The sequence below is a fragment of the Mirounga leonina genome, unplaced genomic scaffold (genome assembly GCF_011800145.1).
Source record: "Mirounga leonina isolate KUSES-001 unplaced genomic scaffold, KU_Mleo_1.0 Mir_376, whole genome shotgun sequence".
Taxonomy (NCBI): domain Eukaryota; kingdom Metazoa; phylum Chordata; class Mammalia; order Carnivora; family Phocidae; genus Mirounga; species Mirounga leonina.
Genome location: NW_023270718.1, coordinates 2,552,064 through 2,576,190, shown reverse-complemented (window position 1 = coordinate 2,576,190; position 24,127 = coordinate 2,552,064). Strand labels below are relative to the sequence as shown.

Genomic DNA, 24,127 nt, shown 5'->3' with positions numbered 1-24,127 from the left:
CATGCCAAGAAGCCCCCCAAAAAAGAAGTGAGCACAGCACCCAACGGGCCAAAGAAGATGTCATTGGAATGGTATTACCATCACATCCAAAGGATTAGTCAAGAGGATGTCCATCACCATGTCCAAAGGGCCAACTAAGATGTCATCCCGGGTGGTGGCCATCAGAGCACCCAAGAGATGGACGAATAACATCAATGGACATGGCAGTCTTTGTAGTACCCAGTGGGCCCGCCAAGATGTCAACAGCAGTTATCACAGTACCCAAAGGATTGGCCCGAGCCTCCAGAGACAGCAGTCACCGCAGTAATAGACCAACCAAGATGGTAACTGACGGGACGAGCCAAGTGTCACCAGGAGGATCAGGCCCCAAGCGCCTGATGGTGTGAGCTACAGTCATACCCCGCCCACCGCACTCCCACACCCCTGCTAGGACGCGTTAAGCAGAGAGCGGGAATAGACACCCTGGTAGTAGACCCCAGGCTCCCCCACCTCTGCCCCATAGCCCCCAAACCCCACGTCCAGTTTAGGAGGTGCTGGTGTCTGTTCCGACATCAGGTTGTTGATGGAGAAAGGGTGGTTGAAGTTGTAGGGGGCATCCAGCTTCAGCTCCCCGGGGAGCTCCAGGCCAGTGAAATAGGGCGTGGAGGAAGGGGGTGAGCCACAGTCCAGAGCCCCCACGTCTTCCCCGCCCTGGGCCTCCGGCTCAGGGGGCGGAGGCTGGGGCTGTGGGGGAGAGGTGACCGTGGCGGCAGGGGCGGCGGCTGAGGCAGCCGCCCCTGCACTGTTCCTGGAGGTGGAGGTCCCGCCAGCCCCTTTCTTCACCTTCTCCTCTAGCTTGAAGCGCTTCTGGCGGCGCAGGTAACAGCCGTTCTCAAACATGTTCCCTGAGCTGGGGTGCAGGGCCCAGTAGGAGCCCTTGCCCGGCTTGTCTGGGGAGCGCGCCACCTTGACAAAGCAGTCGTTGAAAGACAGTGAGTGGCGGATGGAGTTCTGCCAGCGTTGCTGGTTCTCCCGGTAGTAGGGGAAGAGGTCCATGATCCACTGGTAGATCTCGCTCAGGGTCAGCATCTTGCCCGGCGCCTGCTGGATGGCCATGGTGATGAGCGAGATGTAGGAATATGGCGGCTTGGCATGGGCCAGTGGCCGCCGGTACCCTTTCGGCATCTCCTTCCCGTGCACCAGCCCCGGGCCCGGGCCCCCATACCCTGAGCCGCTGCCTCCGCCACCACTGGCACCCAGGCCTGGGAAGGTGGGCCCCAGGGGTGCTGCGGGGGCTGGGGGCGCCAGGGGTCCTGAGGGCAGCGGAGAGGCGGGGAGCCCCCCAGGGGGGTAGGGAGCACTCAGAGGGTTCAGGCTCATGTAGGAGTTGAGGGGGGCCATGGTGGGCACTGGGGTCACCGGCGAGTAGACCTGCAAGGAGAGAAAGAGAGATGGGGGGAGGGCAGTGAGTTGCCACTCTCCTGGTCGGCAAAGGGTCACTGGCCCCCACTATGTGTCCATCTGTCTGTCTGTCTTGCCTCTTCTACAAGTCCCTCCCATCCTTACCTCTGTCTGCAGATGGCTGTCTCTGGAAGTCTCTCTCTCTTCCCCATCCTCATGCGCCCCATCCCTGACCTCATCCTCCATCCCCCAAGGGATCCCTATACTGGAGCTCATGCTTTAAGTGGTTCTCAAAGTGTGGTCCAGGACACCCTGGGGAGTCTCCAAGACCCTTTCAGGATGTCCAGGAGGTCAAAACTATTTGCATATAATACTAAGAAATTACTAGCCTTTTTCACTCTCTGTCTCTCTCAGGAGTTACAGTGGAGTTTTCCAGAGGCCACCGGACATGTGACATTGCAACAGACCAAATGTAGAAGCAGCCACAAGCAGCTGTCTCCTATTGAACCAGACACTGAAGAGATTTGCCAAAAATATAACAGTGCCACTCCTCTCACTAAATGTTTTGAAATATAGTTATTTTATTTTATTTTTATTTTTATTTTTAAAGATTTTATTTATTTATTTGACAGAGAGGGACAAGCGAGAGAGGGAACACAAGCAGGGGGAGTGGGAGAGGGAGAAGCAGGCTTCCCGCTGAGCAGGGAGCCCGATGTGGGGCTTGATCCCAGGACCCTGAGGTCATGACCTGAGCCAAAGGCAGGCACTTAATGACTGAGCCACCCAGGCGCCCCTATTTTTATTTTTTTAAGTAGGCTCCACGCCCAGCGTGGGGCTTGAACTCATGACCCTGAGATCAAGAGTTGCACGCTCTACCGACTGAGCCAGCCAGGTGCCCCGAAATATAGTTATTAATAAAAACACAGTATTTATGCTAAAAAATTGTTGGTTTAAAATTAATTAATCCAAAAATAAAATAAAATAAATTAATCCAGGGGTGCCTGGGTGGCTCAGTCAGTTAAGCGTCTGCCTTCGGCTCAGGTCATGATCCCAGGGTCCTGGGATTGAGCCCCTGCGTCGGGCTCCCTTCTCAGTGGGGAGTCTGCTTCTCCCTCTCCCTCTGCCCCCCACCCCGCTCATCCTCTCACTCGCTCTGTCTCTGTCTCAAATAAGTAAAATCTTACAATTAATTAATCCATATTATAAAAATTTCTCAGTTTTAATTTCTAATACAGTAACTCTTCTTTTTTTAATGCAGTAACTATTGATAGACATAATTTACACGAATGAAACCTGTTTGGGGTCCTCAATAATTTTTAAGCATGTAAAGAGGTCCTGAAACCGAAAAAATCGAGAACTCCTGACTTATCTCCATCCCATCTATAAATATGGGTACTCTCTATCACTCTTTTGGGTTATAGAATTACAGTTGTTAGAGGCCAAAAATGTTTCAGGATTGCGGAGGGGTGGGGGAGGGGCACCTGGCTGGCTCAGTCGTTTTTTTTTTATTTATTTACTTGTGAGAGAGAATGACAGACAGAGAGCACGAGAGGGAGGAGGGTCAGAGGGAGAAGCAGACTCCCTGCCGAGCAGGGAGCCTGATGCGGGACTCGATCCCGGGACTCCAGGATCATGACCTGAGCCGAAGGCAGTCGCTTAACCGACTGAGCCACCCAGGCGCCCTGGCTGGCTCAGTCGTAAGAGCACGCGAGTGTTGATCTCGGGGTTGTGAGTTCGAGTCCCACGTTGGGTGTAAAGATTACTTAAATAAATACAACTTAAAAAAATTGTTTAAATGTTTCAGTATCAGAAATCACGTTTCAACCTAATCTATATTGCCTCTTTACCATATATCATTAAATCTAAGACATCGCTATTTGTAAGCTGCCGTGTTATTTTAAGTACCAATAAGAATAATACCAATAAGGGGAAAAAAAACACTGTCAGTCCCTAGACACCATTGACTATAAAACCCATCCCATTTTCAGAAATGTTCAAATGAAAAACATGCATCTCAGCTCAATGAAAAACAGTAGACATCACTAGGTCTCTCTAAATAACGCTCTATTCTTCCATCCATTAAACAAATATCTATCTGGCCACCTACTTTGTGCCAGGCACTGCTCCAAGCACTTCACAGGAAAGGTCTCTGTTCAACTTTTACAACCGCGCTACGATAACACCCATTGTATAGCTGAGCAAGCTGAGGCCCAGAGGGGTTGTCCAGGGTCAGACAGTAAGGAAGGGGCAGAGCTGGGGTTCTGAATTCAGGCAGTCCGGCTCCAGACCAGTGCTCTGGATCACGCTACAAAAGCAAGTGACCAAGACAAGCAGAAACGCCTGCCTTCACAGACCTGACAGTCTAGCAGGAAAGGAACCAGATAAACATGGAAAACAGAAAATATGGTGGGTGGTGATTTCTCCCTCGCTGTGTGTATTTACCCCTTCCATCCACTGTCCACCATCCTCTCTCCCTCAGTCCGCTAATGGCCCCCTGTCCACCCTGCTCCCTCCCCACGCGGGGGTCTCGTGGCCCTGGGGGTGCTGCTATCTTTCCAGCAGGAGCCGCCTTTGCTGTGAGTCAGTGGGTCCTGTCTTGTCCCCTGTCACTGTAAGGGTCTGCAGGTCCTAAGGTCCTGAGAGAGAAGGGAATGGCCGGGGTCACTCAGGGAGCCGGGGACAGGTGACAACCAACTCTAGTCTGAGTCCAGGCAGAGAAATTCTCTTCTCTCTCAGACACTTCCAGGCAGTTCTTTTGTCTCTGGTCTCTGAGTCTCCCAGCTGGCTCCATGTGTATCTGTCCATCTCCCCCCCTCCCAACTCAGTACCTCCCTGCTCTTGCCCTCTCCCCCTCCCCTCTACTCCCCAGTCTCCATCCAAGCTTCCTCTCCTCCAGCCCTGTCTCTCCCCATCTCTTTCTCGCCCCTCTGTCTTCACCTCCTTCTCCTGTCTCTCTCTCATCTCTCCCCAACCCCCCTGCCTGTCCCTCCTCGTGACTCTCTCCAACCCTATCCCTCTCCCCCCACCCTATCTCTCCCTGTCTCTCTCTGCCCCCCTCTCCTGCCATGTCTCTTTCCCTCCAGCACATCTCTGGACCTCTCTTGTCTCTTCACCTCAGCATCACCATCCCCCCAGAAGCCTCCCATTGAAACTGGAATCACAGCTACCCCTCCTCCACGCACTGGTGTCCCCACCACCACCTTGGCTGATTCTGCCCTCTCCTCAGGATAAGGGAAGCGGGTCCTTCAGAGCTGAGGGGAGGCAATGGACTCAGGGGCATCCACAGAGAGTTCCTAAATCCCTCTGTGACCCTCACTCCAATTCTCCAATTCCATGAGCGTCCTCTGTATCACAGAGGAAGAATGACTGGGACCCCAGAGCCCTCCTTTTCTGGGTCCCCACCCACCCGGAAGTCCTCCTTGAGGTCTGACCTCAAGCACTCCAGCTGCCCTAATCCACCCTTGGCTTTCCCACGCCCCAGGGCTGGGATGAACCCCCAGTGTCCGGGTGTGAGCCGGATCTCCCCTGCCAGGGCGGGGCTGAGATTGGGGGGAAGCCCTCAGGGGACCTGCACCCCCATCCCAGGAGGCTGGAATTTCTCTCCTTTCATTTCCTTATTGTCTCTGGGGGAGGGTGTGACAAGGAGCAGAGGAAGGCCGCGTGAAGCCAGAAGCCTGGTTTCTAGTCCCAGTCCCAGTCCAGATCCTCCAGCAGCCCCCAACACTTGGAGAGGCTTCAGAGTTCCCATCTCTAAAAGGGGGGAGCACTTGGACCAGCTGATCTGTGAAAACTGGAGGCCAGTCGGGACACCCCAGGGTGCTAACTTTCCAATTTCCTTCCTGACAGGGAGCCTGACCGGGGGTGTCAATCACCCCAGCAGGAGGGTGCTGTGAGCAAGAAGCAGTTTGGGGACCCTCTTAGTTCTTAGTTGCTGAGTGAGTGCAGATGTTTCTCTCCCTCTTGTTCTGACCCAGGGGGAGGAGGTGGCTCAGCGGATGGGAAGGCTGGGGACACCATATTTCCATTTCCGGCCCCCCATATGTTAACTCTTCCAAAATATGCTCTCAAATGTGAATCATTTCTAGACTGTCCCTCAATTTCTGACACAATTTCAATGTGCAAACGCAAATTCTTACACTTCAGACTGTGCCCCAATAGCGACTCCTCCATCCTTAGACCCACACAACTTACTTCTTAAAGATGTGCCCCCCACCCAAACATAGATCTGTAGTTGGGTCTTCTTCAATCATGTCCCCAGGCTCTGAACTCTCTAGGGGTTCAGCAACCCACCCTCCTCCCCCCACCACTACCTGGGAGCCTCCACTTCCAACCTGGTCTCTCTCTGCCTTCCCCACCGTACAAATTCACCTTCAGCTCTCAGCCCTCCCAATCCCTTCCCTGGTCGGCCTGCCCCACCCCACGTGCACCTCACACCTCCATAGTCCCAGGACTGGCCCCTCCTGGGCACTTTGCCAATCCCCGCAGGCCTGGGAAACCAGGAGTCCCACCCCGAGGTTCAAACCCCAGACCCAGGACTCAGGCACGGTGGGGCCCCTTGTAAGCCCCCAGATCTCTAAATCCTTGGGGATCTCAAACATTCCAGTCCCCCTCTGACCTGAAGCCCAAAGTCTCCTTCCAGGTTAAGAAACCAAATGTCCGGACCCCCATAACCCTCCTACTAGGACCCCCTCCCCTGCCATTTCACAATCTTGACTATAGAAAGAACAAGCTAAGGAGGAGCCCTTGCAGCAATGGGAAGGGGAGTTAGACTTGGGGAAGGACTTTCCTTCTGCAGAGGTGAGGGAATTACGATACACCCTGCCCCCTACTCTAAGGGTGGCCTTGTCAGAGATGGGACAAGTGAGGACATTAGCAATTACTGGAGATTACTGGAAGGAGGGGTGTGTGTGAAATCTGAAACCCTCCAGCCTCCAACAAGCAGTATCCCTGCTGAGGGTCTCTAAAAACAATTAAACCACTGAAGTTCAGTCGGGAGGGGTAAGGATCATGAATAGAGATGGGGGTGGATATTGACCCCTCTCCTGACAATGCCGTTGCTCACATCTGCTCTCAGGCTCCCAACTCTGACCCCATCTGGGCCCCCATCTCTCTGAGCCCCAACTCTCACCCACCTGTTATTACAGGTTCCCAAACCATGTTTCATCTCTGAGCACCTCCATCCCTTAACTTTGAGCCCCAATCCCTATTTCTGACTCTTAGGTCGTCACCCCAAAGATGCTTATCCCCCAATCCCAATTCTGATTTCTACCCCAGAACCCCCATCTTTAACTATATTCTATCCCTGAGCTCCCACCTCAGACTTTCCTTAATGGTGACCTTTTTCTCCCATCTCTTAGCTCCGGTCTTTGGAACCCCATTTCCTAATCCCCCAGCTCTGTCCCCTATCCTGGAACTCGGGTTCCTATCTTTGTTTTTTGTTTTTTGTTTTTTCATTTTAATCCCTTGGATTTTGGGTCCCCAACACCCAGTCTTCACGTTTAAACTATGACCTGCCCCTTGCCTAAATTTTTCCGTTTGAGCCCTCGCTCCAACCAGCCTAAACCGCACTCCCACGCCTCGTCCCCCATCCCTGACTCCTACACCTGGTCTGCGTGTCTCTAGTTCCTCCGCTCCTCAACTGTAGTTGGGGCCCCCTTTTGATCCCACACCCCATCCTTGCCCCCCATTCACGCTCGCACCCTGATTCCTGCCCCCCGCTTCCCGCTCCGCCATCCCCGTGGACACACCTCGCCCGCCTCCGGGTAGTAGCTCCACTCGGCCAGGTCATGGGCCTCCATCTTCACCGAGCCCAGCATCCCCCGGGCCTGCGCCCCCTCCCGCCCCCGCTCCGGCCCGGGGGGAACCGAGCGCTTCAGATCTCTCAGCCGGCACGGCCCGAGTTCCGACCGGTGCCCGCCCGTCCGACCGCCCGGGGTCCCAGCCGTCCTGGGCGCCGCGGGAGGCGGCCACGCTTTATAGCTGGGACACCCCCGCCCCCCGCCCTCTCCCGCCCCGGGCTCCCCTCCCGCCTCCCCGAGGGCGGCGCGCTCGGACTGGGGCGCCCCCTGCGGGATTGCGCGGAGACAGACCTCAGGCGCCGGGAGCCGCAGCCCGGGGCCACGAGAGCTGGAGGTGGCTGGAGAGAGGGAGCTACGGGTGGGAGACACTGCCGATGCTAAAGGCCCCAAGGGCAGAGTTCTGGGCTCTTCTACGCCAGCGGGTTTCATCACCTCGACAGGAGAAGGCGAATAGCCAGAGCCCAGCATAACCGCGGCGGAGGAGAGGGGCCTCAGAGCGCAGTGGACTCCAGAGGTCAGTATATGCTACCATAAGGACCGTAAGAGACCCTCGAACCCCCATTCCCATTGGACGGACAGGAAGACTGAAGCTTCCGACAACTGGAAATGCTCCAGACTGCGTAAATGGACAGGACCTAAGGTGGACGGGATCGGGGACTCTGCTTAGACTCCACTGGGGCAACAGACCACCTCCAGGACCTAGGAGCTTAGTCGCCCGGACTCTCCACCCTCTCTAACACCAGCCGTCCAGGGACTCAGAACAACCGTGAACTCCATTTCCCAGAAGCCTCTACCTCCCTTTCCGTCCAGTGCCTCTGCTAAGGGACTACATTTCCCTTAAGGCATGGCGTTCAAAGGCCGGAAATGAAAGGCATCCCGGCGTCGTCGGGGGGAGGGCGGAAGGCCTCTCGCGCCGCAGGAGGTAGGGGCGGGGTCGGGCCGCAGTGTGGACTCCATTTCCCAGCGGCCCTGTGTGCGCGGCGCGTGCGCAGTGTCCCGGCGGCGAACGGAAGATGGCGGCGGCGGCGTCTGTGAAGAGGCGCTGCTGAGGGGGCGCGAGGGGGACGGAGGCCGGCGCCGCGGTGAGCGGGGGGCGGCGTGGGGGCCCGGGAACGAAGGGGGGAGGGACTCTGAAGCGGCAGGGGCGCTGGCCGGCGGGTTGGGGCGCTGCGAGGAAAGGGGAGCAGTGACGTTCGGGACCCCAGTTTCTTCCCCAGCTCAGGACCCTCCCGTGGCTTCCCTGTGCCCTCAGGGCAAAGTTCCAACGTGGCCCCCAAGGCGCGTCCGCCCCGCCGGCCCCGGCTCGGCCTCTCTGCTCGTTCCTCACTTCGCACAGTTGCACTAGCCTTCCGGTTCCTCAAACTCGCCATGCGCCTTTCCGCCTCAGGATTTTTGCACATGCCGTCCCCTTTGCCCGCAACATCCTTTTACCCATTCTGCCTGGCTAACTCCCATTCATCTTTCGGGTCTCGGCATCAACGTCACTTCCTCTGCGAAGGCCTCCTTTCCCGCCCTCCGTCCCGAAATCCGCCTGTTAAACGCTCTCATAGGTCCTTGTCCCTTTCCTTCATGTCACATGTGGTCTGATTTATCATTGGACCTTTATTGGTGCGGTTTTTCGATTAGGTCCTTGACCGTGAACCCCACGGGGACAAGAGTATGTGTTGGTCGTCGCTGTGTTCCTAGCACAGCGCTGGTCGCACTGAAGACGCCTGGTTAATGTTCGTTGAATGAATGAAAGATACTCCTGGGGTTACTCCGTACATGAGGGGTGGCGTCATAGCCCCAAGTGGGAGTGGGGCAGTGGTACTCCATAAGGAGTACACGGGGAGGGAAGGGGAAACAGGGGTTGTTGGTAATAGCAAAAAGACTGCAAGCACCCCAGGTGTTCTTCAGTAGGGAGACTGGCAGAAAAAAAGCTGATAACATCCACATTATAAAATACTATGCAACTATTAAAGGGAGTGGGGGGTTGGGGGAAGGGAATGAAGAAAATGTCTCTACATTGATATAGAGAGTGGGCTCCAGGATATATTAAGTGAAAACAAACAAAAGAGAAGGCCATGCTAATTATATGCTCCCTTTTTACAAAAGAAAGGGAAATGTGTATAGACCTTGTTTTTTTGTTTTGTTTTGTTTTGTTTTTTAAGGATAAACCAAGAAGTAGAAGAGGAAGAACACAGGGTTAAAAGAAAAAAAAAAAAAGCTAGATCTCAATCTATTATTGTCATGGAGAGAGTGGAAAAGTTGGAAAGGTTCATCAGGAAAAGGTTCATTATGTTCTGATAAGGGACTGGAGAATGCTGGTTGTCAGGTGACCGTGCCCCTTGGCTTGCTTGAACAGACCTGGGGTGGAGAAGGAATGGCTTTCAGAGAGGCAGGACTGCATGGTGGTGAGGAGGATAGATTCTGCAGTCATACTGCTGGGTCTGCATCTTAGAAGCTGTGAGCCTTCAGTCAAGTGACTTTACCTCCCTTGCCTTCAGATTTCCTCATCTGTAAAATGGAGATTAAAAATAGTACCTGCCTCCAAGAGTTGGTGTTGGGAGCTTTAAATAAGTTAACATGTGTGTTAGAATTGTGCCCGGCACATATGCTTAAATATTAGTTACTATTTTTCAAGCATTCTAGAGCCAAAGGGTGGGGATACTAAGTCTAGGGATTGGGGGAGCCCTTTGGCACTCACTCAGATATTTACGGAGCACTTACTAGGTGCCAAGCACTGTTCCACGCTGGAGATCTAAAAAGTGAACAGACGCACACAAATCCTGGCCTTCATGGAGCTTGTAAATTTGTAGTATGTTGATGGTAATAAAGGCTGTGTAGAAAAATAGAGTAACACAGATGGAGAGGGAGAAGGAATTGACACTTGAAATAGGGTAGTGACGGAAGAGCTGGAGCCCAGAGACCCTAGAGGAAAGTGAGGGCAGAGGTAGAAGGGGCCTTTCATACAAGGTCTTCTAGGCCTTGGTGAGGGTGATGGCATGGACACTAAGCAAGATGTGGCTGTGACAGGTGGCAGGAAGACCAGGAAGGAGGCTGTTGGATACTCATTCAGTCAGCAGACATCTGGTGAATAACTACTGTATTGCAGTATATTACATTCCTTTTAAAAGGTGCATCTTTTTCGCCCTCCTCAAATGGTTGTTAACAGTTTATGCAACATCCTTCAGATCTTTTCAGGGGAACATAAAAATAGTAGCTGTACTTATCTTATGTTTATTTTGTATACTAACTCATCTACTCCTCAGAATAGTCCTGGGAGGTAAACACTGTTGCCATCCCTGTTTTTTGTTTCGTTTTTTTTTTTTTTTTAAGATTTATTTATTTGAGAGCGAGAGCATGAGAGGGGGAAGGGTCAGAGGGAGAAGTAGGCTCTCCACTGAGCAGGGAGCCCGATGTGGGACTCAATCCTGGGACTCTGGGATCATGACCTGAGCCGAAGGCAGACTCAGCCACTCAGGTGCCCCATCCCTCTTTTATAGAAAAGGAAACAGACCCAGTTCATTCTGTGTCTTCATACACAAATCTTACAAAAATGGATTGAATTGCTATTTTCTTTGATGCCATAGGCTGTTGCAGACAGCTTTTTATAATAAAACATTGAGACCTACCAGATTTTTTTTTTTTTAATTTGAGAGAGAGAGAATGAGAGAGAGAGAGTACATGAGAAGGGGGAGGATTAGAGGGAGACGCAGGCTCCCCGCCGAGCAGGGAGCCCGACGCGGGACTCGATCCCGGGACTCCAGGATCATGACCTGAGCCGAAGGCAGTTGCTTAACCAACTGAGCCACCCAGGCGCCCCTGAGACCTACCAGATTTATTTTACTGTTTTCCCTCCTCTTCTGGTTTTTGGTTTATCTTTTCATTTTTTTAAATATATATGTGTATGTAGGTATATATATATATGTGTGTGTGTGTTTTGTAAAAAGGGAGCATGCAGCAAACATTGTCTTCCCCTTCGCATGTTTTCAGTGAATATATGTTGGAATCCACTGTTTATCAATGTATAGAGATTTTCATTTTCTCATCCCTCATTTTTTTTTTAAGATTTTATTTATTTATTTATTTGAGAGAGAGAGACAGAGGTAGCAACAGAGAGAGCGAGAGAGAGTATGAGCGGGGAGGAGCAGGAGAAGCAGGCTCCTGCTGAGCAAGGAACCCAATGTGGGACTCGATCCCAGGACCCTGGGATCATAACCTGAGCCAAAAGCAGACGTTTAACCCACTGAGCCACCCAGGCACCCCCATCCTTTTTACAGTTGCATAGTATTTTATTATGTGGATTTATCATGTTTTTTCAGCCAGTCTTCCTGTTTGAGAACACTTGGGTTGCTAATAGTCTTTTGCTGTTAGGAATAATGCTGTAGTTGATCCTTATTAAATAGTTTTGCCAAGTGTGACTCTGGGACAGATGCCCAAAAGTCTTCCCTTCCCCTCTCCCCTTTTTAAAAAAACAACTCCATAGTATTCCATTTATTTTAACTAGGCCTTTTCTGATGTGTTGAATACTTAGCATGTAGGACTCTGACTGGTGTTCCTCAGAGCTGTGTTGTAGAAAGCCTGCTGTCATGTCTGGTCCCGAGTACAGCCCAGATGGCAAGACGAGGCCCTGAAACCAGCAAGGTGTCTGCTGTGTGTTCATTTATTCAGTCATTCGGCAGATGTTTGTGGCCAGCCTGCTATGTGCAAAGTCCTGGAGGTGGGGCCTAGCACTCCACAAGGGACTGCCTCCGGCCTGGGAGACATTCGTCTCTCCCAGATTATAACCCCTATATACATGCATAGTCTGAGACAGAGCCTGGATGGGAGAGGGGCTTCAGAAGACCCAACAGGGGCAGGACAGAATGGAAAGGAGGGTCGCGCCCTTTGTGGACGCAAAGTAGGGTGAAGGTCCACCCTATCCACGGGGCCCCAGGGCTTGATGGGTCCTCTTTTCTTCCAGGAAGTACCGGACAGCAGCCATGGCAGGCAGCAGTGGGGATAGTGTCACTCGGCGGAGCGTGGCGTCACAGTTCTTCACACAAGAGGAGGGCCCGGGCATCGATGGCATGACCACCTCAGAGAGAGTGAGCCTGGAGAGAAGGGCATGGAATGGGGAGGCACAGCCCGTGTCTTTAGGGCAGTCCACCCCCGGGTGCAGAGCCCAGGGGTGCCAGAGGGGCTGGGCGGGTGAAGCTAGCGCCATCCCCTGCCTCTCCCCCTCCTTCCAGGTGGTGGATCTCCTGAACCAGGCAGCACTGATCACCAATGATTCAAAGATCACAGTACTCAAGCAGGTGAGGGTCTGGGGTGATGCTGGGCTGAGCATCCCAAGGGGAGAGGCTGGGAACATGTGAAAAAGAAGACACTGGTATAACGCTAGTGTCCACCTTTAAGCATTTAGGATATGCTTGCTGTGGTGCCCAATGCTGTACAGACATGCTCTCATTTAATTCTCACAAAAGCTCTGTGAAGCAGGGTAATTTGGTCCCCAGTTTCTATAGAAAGAAGCAGAGTCTCAGAACTTAAAATAATGAGCCTCAGGTCAGTCTGCTAGGAGCTGGCTGAACTAGGACTTGAATGCTGGATTCCAGCTTCAAATCCTATGCTCTTCATCCTTGTATTTCCTCTCTGCCTGGTTTCCGTCTAGTGGGGAAGACATGCAGGTCACCAGACAGTGGGAACAGAGTGGGCAGGCCTGGGATGGAGGAACCCAGCTTGCTGTGGGAGCCTCGAGGGGGCTGCTGCCCCCGCCTGGGGGTGGGGAGTCAGAGGGCTTTCCGGAAGAGGGGACATCGGAGCTGAGACCTGGAGGACGAGGAGAGAAGCAGGCTAAGTGAGAGAGGGAGAGTGTCTCGAGTGGAGTGGAGGGCACAATAGATTATGCAAAGGCAAAAGAAAACAGGAAGAATTGGAGGGAAGGGGCCACGTGCAGTTCAGACCGGGAGGCAGGTGAAGTTCAGGGGTCAGGGGGGTCAGGTCGCCTGGGTGAGAGCCCTAGTTCTGCTGCTTGCTCAGCGTGTACAGCCTGTAGCCTTGGGTAGCTGACTCAACCTCTTAGCAGTGGGAGCCGGGCCTGTGCTGGCACCGGGCTTTTATGAGAAAGTCTGTGGGAAGGGCTTATTCCAAAGAGCCGGGCAAGTCTAAGGGCATCAGAGACGGGTTCTCACTGTCATGAAATGCCTGCTGAATTGTGGCAGTGACTGGGGAGTAGAAACAGGAGGAGAGTGGAGAGTTGATGGATGAGCCTCAGGAAGGAATTCCTGCAGCACTCCCCTCTTCTTTAGCCCTCCTTGTGTGTCACGTGCTCACTACCGACCAGGACCTTACGCCTTATAGGATCTTCTTACTAAAGCTTCACAAGAGCCCTGAGTTGGTGTTTAAGATCCCCATTTCGTAGAAGAGCAGACAAAGTCGGAGGAAGCCACTTGCCCAGGCCGTGGTTGGGAGTGGCAGAGCCAGATTTGAACTGAGTTTATCTGCTGCCTGCCTCCATGCTGTTTTCTCCTACACGCTCCTGTCTGTACTGATTGGAGCCTGGTTTTATATGTGTGGCCCTCCTCCTCATCCCCAGTGTCCTTCCAGGTCCAGGAATTGATCATCAACAAAGATCCTACACTACTAGACAACTTCCTGGATGTGAGTGACCAATGGGAGAGAAAGGGTGTGGGTATAGGGGTAAGGGGATGGATCCTGGTACAGCCCTGACCCGCCTTCCTGATGTTGGCAGGAGATCATCGCTTTCCAAGCGGACAAGTCGATCGAAGTGCGCAAATTTGTCATTGGCTTCATCGAGGAGGCATGGTATGGGGTGACGCAGGGAGCCCCTGGGAGCACCCCTGGTGGAGATAGCCTCTTCAGCTCCCCGCCTGGCCCTGCCCTCTGCTTCTTGGACCCATTTTCCCTCCCATGCACACTGATTCCTCAGCAAATATTTAATAAGGTTGAAGTCTTAGAGTCATTCATGATTGCTCTGCTTCTCCCACACTTCATATCTGTGTCATCAGTAAGGACTGTTGGCTCTACCTTCAAAATTTAAACAGCATCTGACCATCTTTCAACCACTTCCTTGGCTGTTAGGCTGCTCCAGGCCACCGTTACCTCCCACCTAGGTGGCTCCAGTGGCCTTCTGTCTGGTTACCCGGTTTCCCCTCTCTCTCTTCTGTTTAATTGAAGTAAATTCACATACCATAAAATTAACTATTTTTAAATGAACAATTCAGTGACGTTTAGCACGTTTACCCATCTAGTTCCAATGCATTTTTATCCTCCCCAAAGGAAATACCAGACCTGTGCTCTGCTTCCTCTCTCACAGTAGCCAGAGTGATCCTCTCGGCTCTCCCCAGCTCTCAGAGCTCCACTGGCCCACTGGCTCACTTAGATCGAAACCCAGACTTCTCCCCCTCACCTCATCTTCTGGTGCCCTCCCTGATCTTCACCCACATCCTCTGGCCTCCCTGTTCCTCAAAACACACTGTTCTCTCAGCTTACTGTACCCGCAAGGGATGCTCACCCCCAGGGAGCCCCCAGCTCACTCCTTCACTTGACTCTGGTCTTCCTCAGCCAGCCTTTCCTGGCTCTGCCAGTGCAGCCCCCCACCTCTGGCATACTATCTGCACTGTTCTTTATGGTGTCCTCACTAGCCGGAATGACCTTGATGCTTGTCTTCCCCACAAAAATGTCAGCCCCCCGAGGGCAAGCCTTCTCTGTATTGTGGACCGCTGTATGCCCATGCCTAGGACGGTGTTGGCACATGGGAGGCACTGAATACGTATTTGTTGAACAAGGATTTCACTGTAGTGGTGACCACATGGGAAGCTTACTCTGCCATGCGCTATGTTAGGTCCCCTCCTCTGTTTTCACCTGAAACTTTCACAGCAGCCTTGGAAAGGGAGGCTTTGTTATCCTCCTTTTAAGGAAAGGGAAACTGAGGCTCAGAATGATAAAGTGATTCATTCAAGCTGAGTTATTTGTTCATTCAACATTCATCAGATGCTTTGTGACTCAGGAAATAAAATAGCCCCTAAATAGTGACTGTTTTCTCTTTGTCGGGCATTATACTAAATGCTTTACCTAGTTTGTTATGTACTTAGATCTTCAAAAATAACACCATGGATAAGTTATGTGGCCCATTTATCACAAGACAAAACTGTGACTCATAGAGGCGAAGTGAGTTTCTTAAGGCCAAAAAGCCAGTGTGTGTCAGGGCTGGGATTTTAACCCATTTCTGTAATGCTATTGCCCAAATTCGTAATCTCCACCTTTTACTGGGAGAATTTGTGGTAAATTTCAATATATGTTCAACAGGTATGTGCCAGGCATTTGTGTCTCAGGCTGTAGGAATACAACAGTGAGTAAATACAGATACTGTTTCTGACTTCACGTAGCTGGCAGTTGAGTTTCTTTTTTCTTTTTTCTTTTTTTTTTTTTTTAAGATTTATTTATTAGAGCATGTGAGCGGGGGGGAGGTGGTGGGGAGGGGCAGAGGGAAAGAGAGAATCTCAAGCCCTGCCTCAGGGCTCAATCCCATGACCCTGAGATCATGATCTGAGCCGAAATCAAGAGTTGGCCGCTTAACGGACTGAACCACCCAGGTGCCCCGAGTTTCATATTTTTTGACTGATTAGCTTAATATTTAACTTCAGATTATAGAATGTTGTAAAAATTATATTCATGATCTGAGCTCTAGGTGTGGCCTTCTTGAATTTTTTTAATTCATCAAACAAATAGGTATTTCATTCTTCAACAAAAATGAGACTCTGCTTGTATGACTAGAAAGGGTCCCCCACCTTCAGAGCCCTCGGGACTGAGGTAAACAAATTAGTGAACAAAACTAGGGGTTACATAAAACAAAGTGCTTAAAGGTAATGACAGCTAATATTTCCGAATGCTTCCTATACTGTTCTAAGTACTTTACAAGTATTGTTGCAGTGTTCACAACAAGCTACTACAAGGGAAGTACTATCCTAAATGAGACAGTTGGTTTGTCCATTTGTCTGGCTGTGCTGCCCCTCATGTGAACAGCAGGGCCCTACTAGAGTAAAAGAGTGGGCATTTGCAGGACTAACCCAGAGTGAGGGTTCATGGGTGGCTATGTCCGAAGATGCCAGACATTGTTCTCAGTTTCTGGACGTGCTGACAAACGAGACAGATGCAGTCCCTGACTTCCCCCCCACCCAACTCCAGTCTCCTGACAACACCTGACCGGCTCCCATCACATACCCCAAGACCACTTTGACCTTGACCTTTTTTCTCTATCCCCCAGCAAGCGAGACATTGAGTTACTGCTAAAACTGATCGCAAACCTCAACATGCTCTTGAGGGATGAGAATGTGAATGTGGTGAAGAAGGCCATCCTCACTATGACCCAGCTCTACAAGGTGGCCCTGCAGGTGAGTGCTCCTTCCCACCTGGGAGCATCCTGATCTGACAGGTCTCATTTATAGCTTTTGTTGGGACACAGGGGCAGGTCTGTTAAACCAGGGACAGATCAAATTCTTTACAGGCAAGATGTGCTGTTGATCTCTGGGAACAGACAACAAAGGGATCTAATGTCCTAATGGTCAGGGAATCGCCATTAATCCATCCTTCCATCCATCCATCCATTCATGCGCTTAACAAACATTCCCTGAGTACTTCCTCTGTGACTCAGATGGGTTGGGTCCTGCCTTCATGGTGCTCACGGCCCAGTGAGGGAGGTAGATGCTTATCAAAGAATCACAGAAATCTTAATTTTGTACCGAGGTAAGTGCTGTAAGGAAAAGCACCCACTGTGGTTTCATTAGCATTAATGAAATAAATGAATCCGTTTACTCTCGGCCACCACGTTGTGAGGGCAGTATTGTTATTCCTGTGTCTTAAGATTTGAGCCTCTTCACTCTGGGTTGTCACTGTCTGTGAACCTCATGAGGGCAGAATCAGACTTGGTCGTGGTCACCCCTGGGTCTTGTCCCCAGTGTCATCTAGCACGGGGCCTGGGGCAGAGTTGTAGCTCAGTACATGTTTCCCAAAGGAATGTATTCATCGTCATTATGGGTCTCTGGGTAGTGATAGAGTTGGCAGTTGATGTCTTGTCCCCATCTCTCTGTCTCCGTTCTTCCCTGGCCCCCTCGCAGTGGATGGTAAAGTCACGAGTCATCAGTGAGCTCCAGGAGGCCTGCTGGGACATGGTGTCTGCCATGGCTGCGGACATCATTCTGCTGCTGGATTCTGACAATGACGGGATCCGCACCCACGCCATCAAGTTTGTGGAGGGCCTCATCGTCACCTTGTCGCCCCGCATGGCTGACTCGGAGGTGCCCCGACGCCAGGAGCATGACATTAGCCTAGACCGCATCCCTCGTGACCACCCCTATATCCAGTACAGTGAGTGCCACCCATCAGCCCATCCCATTGGTCAGTCACTAACTACTCTGACTCCCTTCCTCCCTCTTTCCCTCCCCCTTCTCTTTCTTGGTTTTTCATTTCTGGAGATAGTAGAAGACATTGATTAAGAGGGGCACCTGGATGGCTCAGTCAGTTGAGCATGACTCGGTTTTGGCTCAGGCCATGATCTCAGGGTCATGGGATTGAGCCCATCGGGCTCCATACTCAGCACAGAGTCTGCTTGAGATTCTTTCCCCTCCTCCCCTACTCCTGCCCCAGGTGCGCACACGCACACTCACTCTCTCTGAAATAAATAAATAAACAAACAAATAAAAATAAATAAATAAATAAATAAATAATCGATCGACCGACATTGGTTAAGAGCCCTGATGCTAGGTTCTCATCCCAGCTTCACCGCTTATTATGTGAACTTGGGCAGGTTACTTCTCTCTGACCTTCATTTCCTTTTTTGTAAAGTAGGTGATAGTATTACCCCTTTCATGAGTTTGTCATGAGGTTCCATGAGGATGTGAGCACTTAGTAAGTGGTAGCTAGTTTTAACTGATTTTTAAGATTTATTTCTTTGAGAGAGAGCATGAGCATGAGTGGGGGGAGGGGCAGAGGAGAGAATCTTCAAGCCGACTCCTCACTGAGCAGAGCCCAAAGCAGGGCTCATTCTCATGACCCATGAGATCAAGACCCCAGCCAAAACCAAGAGTTGGACACTTAACCAACTGAGCCACCCAGGTGCCCCATTTTTTAAAATTTTCATTTATTTATTTATTTTTAGGGAGACAGAGTGTGTGCATGTGCAAGTGGGGGTAGGCAGAGGGAGAGGGAGAAAGAGAATCTTAAGCAGGCTCCACACCCAGCACGGAGCCCAAGGCAGGGCTCAGTCTCACGACCCCGAGATCATGACTCAAACCGAAATCAAGAGTCACCTAGGCACCCGTTAATGGTTTTCTTAATTGCAAATTATAAGCATAGTACATGTACACTACTGAAGTATCAAGCAAAGCATACAGAGGGGTGTAAAGGGAAAATACCACCCCCCAGTCCTACTTTCCAGAGATAAACAGTACTAAGAGTATGTTTCTTTCCAGACCTTTCTTAGGCAGGAATGGACATTTTGTATATATGTATGTTCATAGAGCCTGCGATTGTTGGCTTTTCTTTTTTATGAAGACTTTTTTTTTTTTAAAGATTTTATTTATTTATTTGAGAGAGAGAATGAGATAGAGAGCACGAGAGGGGGGAGGGTCACAGGGAGAAGCAGACTCCCCGCTGAGCAGGGAGCCCGATGCGGGACTCCATCCCGGGACTCCAGGATCGTGACCCGAGCCGAAGGCAGTCGCTTAACCAACTGAGCCACCCAGGCGCCCTTTTATGAAGATTTTATTTATTTATTTGTCACAGAGAGAGCGAGAGCACAAGCAGGGGAAGTGGCAGGCAGAGGTAGAAGCAGGAGCTGCTGAGCAAGGAGCCCGATGCTGGGCTCAATCCCAGGACCCTGGGATCATGACCTGACCAAAGGCAGACGCTTATCCGACTGAGCCACCCAGGTGCTCCTCCAGTATGTTTTTGCATAGAAAATGTCAAGGAAGGTATCCACCAAAGTTGTTAAGGGTTAACTTTTGGCGACCAGATCAAGGAAAGTGGTGGTACAAACTACTTTCAGTGCTTTGTCTATGTGTACGTATGCATATCTACATATTTAAAGTTTTATCTCAACATCACTCATATCATCAGATTCCTATAGTTGGATATTTAAAATCATTTCTAGTCTTTCACTGTTGGAACCCCATGCTTTGAGCATCATCTCTTAATTTTTCTTTTCTTTTTTTTTTTTTTTCTTAATTAAGCTCCATACCCAATGTGGGGCTTGAACTCATGACTCTGAGATTAAGAGTTGCATGCTCTACCGACTGAGCCAGCCAGCCACCCCTAAATTTTTATATTCATTAATCGTCTATCTCATAGGACTCCTCAACCACTAGATTTTCTGTTTTTTCAGCCCTTCCGAGCCATCGTGTAAGAATCTTTCTCCTTTTGGCCCTAAAGTCTGCTCTCTCCAGAGGCCAGGGAGAAAGGCCCCTGCTAACTGGTACTCTTCTCTCCCTCATTAGATGTGCTGTGGGAAGAAGGCAAGGCAGCCTTGGAGCAGCTGCTCAAGTTCATGGTGCACCCCGCCATCTCCTCCATCAACCTGACCACGGCGCTGGGCTCCCTTGCCAACATCGCCCGCCAGAGACCCATGTTCATGTCAGAGGTGATCCAGGCCTATGAAACCCTGCATGGTAGGTTGGTCCTCTCCCTTCCCACTCTCCGCTGGCCAGTCTGCTCTGTCCAGAGAAAATGTGAGCTAGGTAGCAGATCCCTGAGGGATTCATCAGTCTAGTAGGTCTGGACATAGGAAGCATGCTCTAGATTAGACAGGAATCTTTCGGTTGCATGTGACAGAAAGCTGGTTCAAAGCTGTCTTTAATATTAAGGTATGTGTGGGTGAAATGACATGATGTCTGCGAAATACTTTCCTGCACCCCAACAACCAAAAAAGAAAGCAGAAGGGAAAGTGTTGATGGGTACCTGGTGATTTGTTATAGTCTTTTCTCTACTTTCATGCATGTGTGAAAACTGAAATGTCCAGGCTCGAAGTGTGAATATGAACAGATCGTGGATCTGTCTCCCATTTCTTGGCTCTTATTTTCTCCTTGTTGGCTTTGTTCTGTTCTGTGTCTCTTTCCTTGGGGTAACAAAGATGGCCCCCGATAGCTCCAGGCTTCCATTCTATCCACTTGGCAACCCCAGGGGACAGAGTGTTTCCTTCCCCATCATTCTAGCAAAAGTCCAAAGGCTGATGCCCATTGTTCCTGATTGGCTGAGCAGACATTGGTAGCTTATCTCCGAACCAATCACAATGGCCAAGGGATTGCATTGTTCTGAGTGGCCCTGAGTCTCTTGCCCACTTGGACTGAGAATGGAGCCGGGGTGGTTCCCTCAAAGGAAAATGGGAGCATTGTTGGCTGAGGAAGGAGGGAAGGATGCTGGGCAGGCAAAATTACAGGCATCCTCTTTCTCTGTGGAACAGGGAAGGCTTGTTCATCAAGGTGACTGTTAGACACTGGACAATCATTCTGGTGGCAGGACCAGCGAGGCGCACTGTTGGGGCCGTTCAGTTGGGACATTGTGGAGGTGAAGGTAGTGATGATAGCCTTCCCCAGGGGAGGCACACTGGAATTTCCAGACCAGAGATGTGGGGAGATGAGCCTTTACATTTAATCAAAGGAAGGGTGAGCTTCCTTTGTTTTAAGGTTGACTAATCCTGATGGAGACCTTTTGAGGGTTTTAAGCATCAGCTTGTACAGGGGGAAGGCTACATACACAGTAGATCCGAGAACAAAGGAACTTTTCTAGGAGGTTCTTGCCACCACCGCCCAAGCTGGGGCTTGGGCTGTGAGACGAGCAGGGACACGCGGGCTATGTCCACAGAACAAAGCTCCTGCTTCTTTCCTCACAGCCAACCTGCCCCCGACGCTGGCCAAATCTCAGGTGAGCAGTGTGCGCAAGAACCTCAAGCTGCACCTGCTGAGTGTCCTGAAGCACCCAGCCTCCTTGGAGTTTCAGGCCCAGATCACCACGCTGCTGGTGGACCTGGGCACACCCCAGGCCGAGATCGCCCGCAATATGCCCAGTGGCAAGGATGCCCGCAAGCGGCCCCGAGATGACTCGGATTCCACGCTCAAGAAGATGAAGCTAGGTGAGCTGAGGAGCTGAGCCAGGCCTGGCCAGAGGTGGTGGCAGGGACTGACCATGTTTACAGTATTCAGTTACTTACATTAAATTATGAGTTTGATTTGTATTAGTTAATATTATATTGTAAATTACAGTATATAGATATGACATAGAAGGTGATATCAAAATAGAATTAATGAAGTGTGCAATATACATAAAAGTAATGATGAATTACTTAAATCTTGCAGAAAGGAATGGAATGAAAAGTCTCCCTCTTACTCCTCTCCCCAAAAGTAACCACTCCCCTATAGTAACACTTATGTTTTCTTTCAGAAATACCTGAGTTCTCCTTTCCTTTGTTTCCTTTATAATTGGATTTTCTTTCTGAAGTAATTTCTTTTTTTTTTTAAGATTGATTGATTGATTTTAGAGAGAGAGCCCCAGGGTGGGGCGGGAGGAGGGGCAGGAAGAGAGAGAGAGAAAGAAAGAATCCTCAAGCAGATGCCCACTAAGCGCAGAGCCACTTGCGAGGCCTGATCTCACGACCTGAATCAAAACCAAGAGCTGGGTACTTCACCGACTGAGCCACCCAGGCGCCCTGAAGTAATTTCTTGATGGTTGTATTATTTTGTCAATAGTGTCAACCACGGCAGCCCTCCTTAATCCACAACTTTTTTTTTCTGAATCACTGATGTTTGTTTCCAGAATGTTTATGAGAGAATTGGATTTTTTAATTATTATTTTTAAAAATAAGGGATTTTTTTTTTAATTTTATTTTTTTAAAAGATTTTATTTATTCATCTGAGACACAGAGATAGAGAGAGAGCATGAGCAGGGGGAGAGGCAAAGGGAGAGGGAGAAGCAAGCTCCCCGCTGAGTCAGGAGCCCGATGTGGGGCTCGATCCCAGGACCCTGGGATCATGACCTGAGCCGAAGGCAGACGTTTAACCATCTGAGCCACCCAGGCGCCCCAAGGAATTTATTTTGATACAAGGAGTGAGGTAGAGATCTACTACCTTCTTCCATAATTGAGCATGCAAAGCAGAGTTTCTATACCTTAATATGTTTAGTAGTCATCTTAGAGCTCCTTCCATATCTGCACATAGATACCTACTACATCCTTTTAATGGTGGAATAATAGTCTATAGTGCACGTAGATTGCTTTAACCAGTCCTCCTGTTGATGGACATTTGTGTCTTTTTTTTTTTTAAATAATCTCTGTAAAGATTGCTATAGTATGAGAGTCTTGAGTGCATGTCCAGTTACAGGACGGATTCCTAGTAGTGGGGTTGGTGCATTTAAAGCTGTTTTTTTGCCCACCTTTTTTATTGTTCTGTTTCCTCAAATGTTTTATTTTGAAGTCATTTTGGACGTGCGGACAAGTCACAAGAATAGTCCTGAAAGCTCCTGCATACCCCTGATGAGGCGAGGCTCACATGTTTCATTCAGTTGTCGCACCCCTTTGGCCTCCCTAATCCGTTCTGCAGCATTCCTCTGCTTCATGACCTTGCCATTGTGAAGAGTCCAGGACTACTTACTGTTGGGCGAAATGTCCCCCTGTTTGGGCTCGTCTGCTCTGGCTTCTTGACTGCATCCAGGTTCTGCACTTGGGGCAGGGACGCTGCAGAGTTGATGCCCTGACCGCCTCTGTGTGGTGTCAGGAGGCACATGATACCAATTTGTCACCTTATTGGTGACGGGAGTGTTGATCACTTGGTTGAAATAGTGTCTCCCAGTTTTCTCTAGTATCAGGTGCACTTTTCCCCATTGTAAATACGAAGTTGAGGGAGATACTTGTACTCTGTAAAACTACCTGTTTCCCTTGACTTTGACCCGGTGGTTTTAACATCTGTTATTGCTCTAATGAGCTTTCCTTCTACATTTGTTAGTTGGCATTCTGTAAGGAAGAGCTTTCTTCTCCCTACTTTATTATCAGTTGCAGTTGTGGATTCTTACTCTCTGGGTTGTAATCCATTACTCTCGGTACTCATTTTGTGGCTCACATTGCCTCATACTGAGCCAAGGGGAGCCTTTGAGCTGGCTCCGATGACCCTTTGATGTGTCCTGTTAGTTTTTTTGAGCATTTCTTATTTTCTGGCACAACAAGATGTTCTGGACTCTTCTTGTACTTTCCTTACCCCAGCCTGGGAATCAGCCTTTTCCGTAAGGAGCCCTGGTTTCTTTTAAGCAGGGAGTAGTTTCAGAAACCGAGATCTGAGCACTGGATGTGCCCGTTGCTACTGGGTGCACGGACATTCTTGATTGCCGTTGCCAAACTGTTTTCCAAAAAAACTGCACGACCATACACACCCCCACTGGTGTGTGAATGCCCGTGACCCCACTCTTCCCAGCCCTGGATGTTCCATAAACCCGCTAGGTATAAACGGTATCCCTGGTTTAGATTCGCTTTCTTGCACATGTTGGAGTCAGGCTGTGTGTTGTTTTACATTTATTAGCCATTTGCATGTCTTTGAAGTGCCCATTCTGTTCAGCCTTTTGTAACTAAATTATATGTGCCCTTGCTCTTCTTGGTTAATGCAGGGTATCAGCTTTCTGTTACGTGCATTGCAAACTTTTTTAAGAGACTGAGTAACAGGGGCACCTGACTGGCTCAGTCAGTAGAGCATGAGACTCTTGATCGTGGGGTCGTGAGTTCAAGCCCCATGCTGGGCATGGAGCCTACTTTAAAAAAAAAAAAAGTACCGTATAACATTGCATCGTATTTTTGCCATAATCTACTTAAATCATCATCCTATTAAACATTCCAGCTTCAGGGAACATCTTTATACATAAAGCTTTTTCTCCATACATTGTACCTTCAGTATATATTTATACGAGTTAAGGGTCAATATCTAGAAGTCGATTTGCTG

The 24,127-nt window shown here is 50.1% G+C and overlaps 2 protein-coding genes across 4 annotated transcripts in view; one reads left to right on the top strand and one right to left on the bottom strand.

The window, feature by feature from the left end:
- Positions 1 to 426: 426 nt before the first annotated feature.
- FOXA3 (forkhead box A3) lies at positions 427 to 8,657 on the bottom strand. 2 transcript variants are annotated; one of them, XM_034986801.1, is made up of 2 exons: positions 7,128 to 7,196; positions 427 to 1,410 (listed from the first exon to the last, which is right to left on the bottom strand). In XM_034986801.1, the coding sequence occupies exons 1-2, from the start codon at positions 7,194 to 7,196 to the stop codon at positions 427 to 429; spliced, it is 1,053 nt and encodes a 350-aa protein (XP_034842692.1). The 2 variants fall into 2 exon arrangements, 1 of the variants encoding a protein (XP_034842692.1); XR_004675949.1 differs by lacking the exon at positions 7,128 to 7,196 and adding an exon at positions 8,506 to 8,657 and having other exon boundaries at positions 1,364 to 1,410.
- The window catches only part of SYMPK (symplekin), a 36,051-nt gene continuing 20,098 nt past the window's right edge, over positions 8,175 to 24,127 (top strand). Inside the window, exons 1-9 of one of the 2 annotated variants that reach the window (XM_034986783.1) lie at positions 8,175 to 8,260; positions 12,124 to 12,247; positions 12,392 to 12,457; positions 13,746 to 13,799; positions 13,891 to 13,964; positions 16,426 to 16,552; positions 17,276 to 17,525; positions 19,652 to 19,822; positions 21,043 to 21,282. In XM_034986783.1, the coding sequence (XP_034842674.1) occupies positions 12,143 to 12,247; positions 12,392 to 12,457; positions 13,746 to 13,799; positions 13,891 to 13,964; positions 16,426 to 16,552; positions 17,276 to 17,525; positions 19,652 to 19,822; positions 21,043 to 21,282 (1,087 nt within the window). In that variant the 5' untranslated portion in view covers positions 8,175 to 8,260; positions 12,124 to 12,142. Of the gene's footprint in view, positions 8,261 to 12,123; positions 12,248 to 12,391; positions 12,458 to 13,745; positions 13,800 to 13,890; positions 13,965 to 13,984; positions 15,511 to 16,425; positions 16,553 to 17,275; positions 17,526 to 19,651; positions 19,823 to 21,042; positions 21,283 to 24,127 lie in introns of those variants that run through there. The other variant, XM_034986784.1, reaches the window with a different exon arrangement.

What these genes read in the sequence shown, in the direction of transcription:
- FOXA3 (XM_034986801.1), bottom strand. Translation starts at nt 7,196, where the DNA reads ATGCTGGGCTCGGTGAAGATGGAGGCCCATGACCTGGCCGAGTGGAGC. An exon ending in ACTACCCGGAGGCGGGCGAG is followed by an intron (nt 1,411 to 7,127) that starts GTGTGTCCACGG and finishes CTCTCCTTGCAG; the next exon opens with GTCTACTCGCCGGTGACCCC.